The sequence below is a fragment of the Pan troglodytes genome, chromosome 12 (genome assembly GCF_028858775.2).
Source record: "Pan troglodytes isolate AG18354 chromosome 12, NHGRI_mPanTro3-v2.0_pri, whole genome shotgun sequence".
Lineage (NCBI taxonomy): Eukaryota > Metazoa > Chordata > Mammalia > Primates > Hominidae > Pan > Pan troglodytes.
In genome coordinates, this window is record NC_072410.2 from 98,079,019 (window position 1) to 98,086,764 (window position 7,746).

Below are 7,746 nucleotides of genomic sequence, written 5' to 3' on the forward strand. Positions count from 1 at the left end.
GGGCTTCCCGGCCACGGAAGGAGTTTTAAGAAGGCCGTTCAGCCCGCCACCCTGGCCACGGTCCGGTCCGACAATGGGTCTTTCCCCTACCTTCTCCCTTCTAGCTCACCCAGGCCAGAAGCGAGAATTCCCGCCATCCACGTCTTCAAAACCAAACCAACCGGTCCCGGCGTGCTTTGCGATCCTGCCGTACAAAAGCATGGCGGCGCTCAGGGCCCCGCCCTGATCCCAAGATGCACCGGGGAGTAGGTCCGGCCTTTCGGGTGGTCAGGAAGATGGCGGCCTCTGGGGCGGAGCCGCAGGTCCTGGTACAATACTTGGTGTTACGAAAGGATCTATCACAAGCTCCGTTCTCCTGGCCGGCGGGCGCACTGGTAGCGCAGGCTTGTCACGCGGCCACCGCGGCCTTGCACACTCACCGCGACCACCCGCACACAGCCGCTTACCTCCAAGAGCTGGGGCGCATGCGCAAAGTGGTCCTCGAGGTGAGGCACTCGGGCGGAGGGGGAGGTGCTGAGACATCGAGGGCGGAAGTGGGTGTGGTCTTCGGTCCGAAGGCCTGGCTGCGGGGAGTGGGTGCGGCGGGAGTTGGGGTGATCGTTAACATTTAGACTGGAGCTGTTTCCCTGGAGGTGCGCCCTTGGGAAGGGCCTGACTGTGTGAAGAGTGGACAGCAGTCCTCCGCCCCCTGCTGGGCTCGCGGTAAAGTGGTGGCTCCTGTGTCCCCGCTGTTCCGCCTGTGCACTGGCCAACTTTTTAAAGCCATGCCCCAAAGTGCTGTCCTCCTGCAAAACCGAGCCCGAAGGGACAGTGCAAAGTGAAGTCAAACTGAGTATTTACCTGGGTAGGACGCCAAATTATTTGAAAATAAATACTAAAAACGTTAGTATAAATTGAACCTAGCTTCAGATAGACCAGGCACCAGGTGTGTAAATCGGTACACCTTTTAAAATAGCAGTCAGGTTCTGTTTGCAGATGACCAAACAAATCTCACCCTTACCCTTTGACTCTCTATCCTGCTGCTAGAGATGTAGCCTAAGAAAATAATCAGATGCACCCAAAGAGCTTTGCACAAGGATATTCATGGGAGCCCTTATGGTTTTGAAGCATATTTAGTGGTCTGGAAGAGTGCTCATAATGCGAAGCTAACTGAACTATATATACAGAATGATCCAGACTTTGAAAGGAAAAACTAAAGAAATACATCTACATATTAAGTAGTGCATGGTGAGATTTTGGTTATTTCCTAATGCTTAATCTGTATTTTTAAAATTTTCTACCTTAAGCACATATTTTATAATAAGGAAAAACGGCTTTAATAATAAACGGCTTTTTATAATAAGGAAAAACGGCTTTAAGCCAGAACTCAGGTGGAGGGGTGGAGTAATCCCTTCATGGGTAACTGGCAAAGACAGATTATCTTTCAAGAGAAAAATTGCTGCTGGATAGTGAAACATCAAGCGGTAACCTGTAGGAAAAATGCCTTGAGAATCTGTGTAGGCAGAACAGAAGCTGCTGGCTTTTCACTTAGATTTTCTTCCTAGTAAGAGGTCTCAAGAAATCAGGTTAGACTCCTCTTGTCGCAGGTGAAACTCTCTGAAGCCTACAGGGATTAAGTGACTCCCCTGAGTTTAAAAGAGGGTCTCATGATTCTTAGTTGTTAGTCATGACTCAAGAAAGGGACTTAGAAGTCGCTACTGATTACATTGAGGTGCTGCTGTAGTCAGAAGGGCCAATAAAATATAAGAAAATACCAGGATTAACTATATTTATTGAGTGCTTAGTGTGTGCCAGGCACAGGTCCAAGCCTGATTTCATTGATCCCCACTAGGAAGCATTATTCCTGTTTTATAAAGGGACGAAGAGGCCAGCGAAGTCACCTAATTTATCCACGATCACACAGTCAGCAAGAGTTTGGAGTCCAGTAGTCTGATTCCAGAGCCTCACTGTATCTCACTATGCTCTGCTGCTGCCCGAGGCTGAAGAAGCTGATGAGCCCTCCAGCAGAGCTCTGCCAGAAGGACTCAGCAGGTTAAGAGTCGCAATACTGGCATTCTCTAATTTATTAAAACAAGCCTCTGAGTAGCTTAGTGGCTTCTGCCTTCATAGGTAAGAGATAAACTTTATGCAAAATAACACAAAAATAATAATTTTCTGAGTTTCGTTTTAATACTTCCTGGAATGGGATTCAGCATGGGTGAATTGGCAGTAAGGATGACCCAGAAACAATTTCAGAAGGATGTTAGAGAATATTGTACTCTCCCTTTAATAAACAAGTGGGAGCCATCCCAGCAGAAGGAAAACCCCTCTAGGTTTCAGTGAGGTAGAGTGGGAGGGGTGGAGGGAAGTGGAAGTGGATGTGCTTTTAGAAATCCTTCCACTAGGGGCCGGGCATGGTGGCTCACGCCTGTAATCCTAGCACTTTGGGAGGCTTAGGTGGGTGGATTGCTTGAGGTCAGGAGTTCCAGACCAGCCTGGGCAACATGGTGAAACCCCATCTCTACTAAAAATACAAAAATTAGCCAGGTGTGGTGGTGTGCGCCTGTAATCCCAGCTACTCGGGAGGCTGAGGCAGGAGAATTGCTTGAACTCGGGAGCCAGAGACTGCAGTGAGCTGATAATCGTGCCACTGCACTCTAGCCCGGGCGACAGAGCAAGACTCTGTCTCAAAAGAAAAAAAAAAAAAAAAACTTCCACTAGGCAGCTCTTAAAGTCAGAGGCACTTAAAATTATGGGCGCCAGCCATAGGAGAGCTGGAAAATGTGTAGAGCAGAATTACACATTACACATGTGTGTGTTGGGCATACAACATCTCACAAGGGAAGATACAAATCTCCATTTTCTAAACTGGAATATGAAGCCTCTCTCCCCTCCCCAGTGCACCACGGAATGACATCATTGCTCTGCAGCTCCCTCCTTGGTAAAGCTGTTACTCCACTTTCAGTCAAGAGGACTCCCGAAACCTTTTTTGGCCTTTTGACACTTCCTAAATGGGCTATTCAGTTTGTGTTCTGTGTTCTTCTCCTTTAGGCCCCAGATGAGACCACCCTAAAGGAGCTGGCCGAGACCCTGCAACAGAAGAACATTGACCACATGCTGTGGCTTGAGCAACCAGAGAATATCGCCACTTGTATTGCTCTCCGGCCCTACCCCAAGGAAGAAGTGGGCCAGTATTTGAAGAAGTTCCGATTGTTCAAATAACTGCTGCTTTGATGTGTTTGAATACCAGCTGGATCTGGAAACAGCAGGCCACCCATTCCAAAGCATCATGTGTTCCTTGCAGTGTCAGCTTGCTCCCGTCTTTCAGTTGTGACAATTTCTTGAGGGTTAAGCACATGTTCATATTAAAGTTGTCATTAATAACTACTTCCTCTTATTAGTAAGTTCAAGTGGGGAAGGTGGGAGAGCAGTATTGTCTGGGGATCATTGCTCAAATAGAAGATTTGGTTAGACTCTCCTATGGGGCTCAAGGAAACTCCCTTCCAGTCACTCGGGTTTGAAACTTTGCTTTTGAATTCCTTCTTATTCACATCCAGTTATCATATTTCATTGAATCTAAGATAACATCAACTTTAAGATGCGGTAGTATTTTATGTATTGTTAAAAAATATGCCGGCAAATTAAACACTTGTATTTCAATAACAAAGATGTTAAAATTTGGCCAGTGTGGTGGCTCACGTGTTAATTCCAGGGTTTTGGGAAGCCAAGGCAGGAGGATCACTTGAGCCCATGAGTTCAAGGTTACAGTCAGTTCTAATCATGCCACTGCACTCCAGCCTGGGCAACAGAGTGAGACACTGTCTCTATAAAGATTAATAACAAGTTAAAATTTGTGTGTGTCTATATATATGTACATACATACAGATTAGATTCGATGAAATCTGTCAAGTACTACAGCTGTTTTCTTGTCATTTCAGTGCCGTTGCCCTGTGTCAGCCTCTCATTTTGCTCACTGGCGTGTCCCACGGTCTGTTCACCGCCAGTGTGACACTCCAATCCAGCAGCTGCTCTGCCACCACATAGGACGACTGAACACCTACCTGTGTAGTCTAGGCTCCTCCCTGCCTATGGAGTAATCCCAGCACTCCTTAGCTTAGACTTCAGGCCCTCCTCATGTGTATTTCCTACCTATCTTTTTTGTTTTTTCGAGATGGAGTCTCTCTCTGTTGCCCAGGCTGGAGTGCAGTGGCGCCATCTCTGCTCACTGCAACCTGCGCCTCCTGGGTTCAAGCCATTCTCCTGCCTCAGCCTCCCAAGTAGCTGGGATTACAGGTGCATGCCACCACAGCTGGCTAATTTTTGTGTTTTTTTAGTAGAGACGGGGTTTCACCATGTTGGCCAAGCTGGTCTCCAATTCCTGACCTCAGGTGATCCGCCAGCCTCGGACTCCCAAAGTGCTGGAATTACAGGTGTGAGCTACGGTGCCCGGCCTCCTACTTACCTTTTTAGTTGAATCTTCTATTCCCTTATTCAGACTTGATGTTTCCACAGAGTCCCTCCAGTTGCTATTCTCCAGTCTCTGGCATGGGAGTTGAATGTTATTACTCCTCCCCTCCCTTTCCTGCCCCTGGACTTTACTTAAACTATTTCCAGCTCAAGTGCTATCACTGCCAAAAATTCTTACCAAGCCAAAAATGATAGTTCCTTCTCTGAACATCTGTAACACTCTGTACAACGTTTACAATATTTCTATAAACAGTTGGACACATCTACAGAAATTGCTTAGACATCTGTGAAGCAAAGTTTATAAGGGGTAATTTGTTCAACAGATATCTATTGTTTGTCTGCTGTGGCAGGCTGTGCATAAAACAGTTTTGCCCTCAGGTAGCTAAGAACCTATACGGATATTACCCATCCCCCTTAGATAATGTTCTGCTAAGATCCCAGATAAGATTTCCCTTCATGGGCCCGGTGCAGTGGCTCATGCCTATAATCCCAGCACTTTGGGAGGCTGAGGTGGGTGGATCACCTGAGGTCAGGAGTTTGAGACCAGCCTGACCAACATGGTGAAATCCTGTCTCTACTAAAAAAAAAAAAAAAAAAAAAAAAAAGATTTCCCTTTATGAAAGGTGGTCACCTGAATCAAGGAGAGTGGATGGGTCTCACAGGGAGAGTTGGTAGAGTGCTGAGGGCAGAGCCAACCCCAGGAAGCCAAGTGAATGAGGAGTTGAAGGGGTAGAGAACAATCAAGTGCAGCATAGAATGTCAGTAAATAAAACGTGGAAACATTTAGCAATTGGGAATGTACTGGTGAACTTAGTGAAGTTTAAATAGCATAGTGAGGGTAGAAATCAGATTGTAACATGTTGAGACAAGAATGGGAGGCCAGGCGTGGTGGCTCACGCCTGTAATCCCAGCACTTTGGGAGGCCAAGGCAGGCGATCACGAGGTCAGGAGTTCGAGACCATCCTGGCCAACATGGTGAAACCCCTGTCTCTACTAAAAATACAAAAATTAGCAGGGTGTGGTGGCAGGTGCCTGTAATCCCAGCTACTCGGGATGCTGAGGCAGAAGAATTGCTTGAACCCGGGAGGCAGGGATTGCAGTGAGTAGAGATCGTGCCACTGCACGCCAGCCTGGGTGACAAGAGCAAAACTCTGTCTCAAAAAAAAAAAAAAGAATGGGAGGGGAGGGAGGTAAGAGGTGAGAAGTGTCCTTTCCAGAAGCTTGAAAGGGAGGAGAGAGAGGATAATGACTGAAGAGGGGCTGGAAAGATCAATGCTGGGTCCCCTAGTGGGGATTTTCTTAGATCTTGAGCAGGATGATGGGTGAGGAGGAGAAAGTTAAGGAGAGGAGAGATTAAGAGATTAAAGTTCCCAAATAGAATAACTGATGAAGTCCAGAGAAAACAGGAAGAGATGGGGTCAAAGGCTACGGGAAGAACTGGCCTTGAACTGAGAGAGGGGAAACTTCTTTTCTGAGACTGGTGGAAAGGCAGATGGTGAAGATATAGATGTACGTAGGTTTAATAGATTGTAGGAGAAAGAAAGTTGAAGTGGACCATACCTGCTGACTTTTTTTCTATTAGGTAGGAGGCATATGCATTATACTCAGCAAACTAAAGCAGCAACAGAAAACCAAATACCACATGTTCTCACTTGAAAGTGGGAGCTAAATGATGAGAACACATGAACACACAGAGGGGAACAACACGGGGACTGATTGGAGGGTGGGAGGAGGGAGTGGATCAGGAAAATAGCCAATGGGTTCTAGGCTTAATACCTGAGTGATCAAATCTGTACCACAAACCCCCATGACGCAAGTTTACCTATAAAACAAACCTGCACATCCTGCACAGGTACCCCTGAACTTAAAAGTTTAAAAAAGTAGGAGGCATACGATCTTTCATAACACTGAATAAACTTATTGAGCACTATATTAGCTAGCATAACAGTGAGTAGGAGCCTAGGCTTTGGTGTCAAACTGCTTGAGTCCAAATCTGGGTCTCATACTTTCAAGCTCTGTGGACTTGGGCAGTGACTCTATTTCCCTGAGACCCAGTTCCCTTATCCGTAAAGCGGGGATTTAAATGTGTTTGGATGTACAAACCCCTTAGAGCAGTGCCTGGGACTTCGTGCTAGAACCTAAACTTGGGAAGATGCAGATGGCACAGCCGTCAGAGCTGCCCTCCAAGAGTTCTCCATCAAGTAGGCCATTGTCTACCCCTTTCTGTTAGGGAGTGATGCCATCCAGGAATCATCAAGTACCATTTCCATTCAAGCCAATTAGGAAAATGTTTCTAAATGACACTGCATCTTAAAAAAAATTAAGTTCTGAATTCTTCAGTAAGACATAGTATAAAGCTAGACAGGCCAGGTGCGGTGGCTCACGCCTGTAATCCCAGCACTTCAGGAGGCCGAGATGGGCGGATCAAAAGGTCAGGAGTTCGAGACCAGCCTGGCCAACATAATGATACCCCGTCTCTACTAAAAATACAAAAAAATTGCCGGGCGCGGTGGCTCACGCCTGTAATCCCAGCACTTTGGGAGGCCGAGGCAGGCGGATCATCTGAGATTGGGAGTTCGAGACCACTCTGACCAACATGGAGAAACCCCGTCTCTACTAAAAATACAAAATTAGCTGGGCGTGGTGGCCTGTAATCCCAGCTGCTCAGGAGACTGAGGCAGGAGAATTGCTTGAACCCAGGAGGTGGAGATTGCGGTGAGCCAGAGATCGCGCCATTGCACTCCAGCCTGGGCAACAAGAGTGAAACTCTGTCTCAAAAAAAAAAAAAAAAATTAGCCAGGCATGGTGGCACGTGCCTGTAGTCCCAGTTGCTCGGGAGGCTGAGGCAGTAGAATCGCTTGAACCCGGGAGGTGGAGGTTGCAGTGAGTCGAGATCATACCACTGCACTCCAGCTTGGGCAACAGAGTGAGACTTTGTCTGGGGGTAAAAGAAGCTAGACAGAAATGAGACACAGCTGGGAGTTAGCAGATTTAGGCAAATCCGTAAAGCAGAGATCTGAGCACAAATAGCATAAATGTCTGCCCAAGGGTGGGGAAGAACAGGAACTCATGCGCTGACGCTGAGTGAGAGCAAGACAGCAGCAGGAAAGCAATAGATTTTCTTATTGGTATCAGCTTAAGACCATGATCATTTGAACTAGATCAGTGGCTCTCAGAGCAGTGGTCTGGTCCCTAGATCAGTACCACTTGGGTACTTGTTAGAAATGCAAATTATCAGGCCCCACCCCAGACCCACTGAAGTGGAGGCTCTAGTGCTACCTAGAAACAGCCTGGGCCCTG

The 7,746-nt window shown here is 47.0% G+C and overlaps 2 protein-coding genes across 4 annotated transcripts in view; one reads left to right on the forward strand and one right to left on the reverse strand.

Annotated features, from left to right (window-relative positions):
• Positions 1–457, reverse strand: part of CENPO (centromere protein O) — a 29,247-nt gene extending 28,790 nt beyond the window's left edge. Inside the window, exon 1 of one of the 3 annotated variants that reach the window (XM_063790058.1) lies at positions 110–457. Coding sequence is in view for 1 of the 3 variants with exons in the window: in XM_016948155.3 (XP_016803644.1) it covers positions 110–137 (28 nt within the window). In the remaining 2 variants the exon portion in view is untranslated. Of the gene's footprint in view, positions 1–90 lie in introns of all 3 variants that reach the window. The other 2 variants (XM_016948155.3, XM_003308960.5) reach the window with 2 other exon arrangements.
• Positions 229–3,363, forward strand: PTRHD1 (peptidyl-tRNA hydrolase domain containing 1). The gene is made up of 2 exons (NM_001242625.1): positions 229–485; positions 3,031–3,363. Exons 1-2 carry the CDS (start codon positions 234–236, stop codon positions 3,199–3,201), a joined length of 423 nt encoding a protein of 140 aa, NP_001229554.1. The 5' UTR covers positions 229–233; the 3' UTR covers positions 3,202–3,363.
• Positions 3,364–7,746: the final 4,383 nt, after the last annotated feature.

Excerpts from the sequence above, each read along its gene's own strand:
- PTRHD1 (NM_001242625.1), top strand. The coding sequence starts at position 234 with ATGCACCGGGGAGTAGGTCCGGCCTTTCGGGTGGTCAGGAAGATGGCG. Across the intron at positions 486-3,030 it reads TGCGCAAAGTGGTCCTCGAG|GCCCCAGATGAGACCACCCT; the intron begins GTGAGGCACTCG and ends CTTCTCCTTTAG.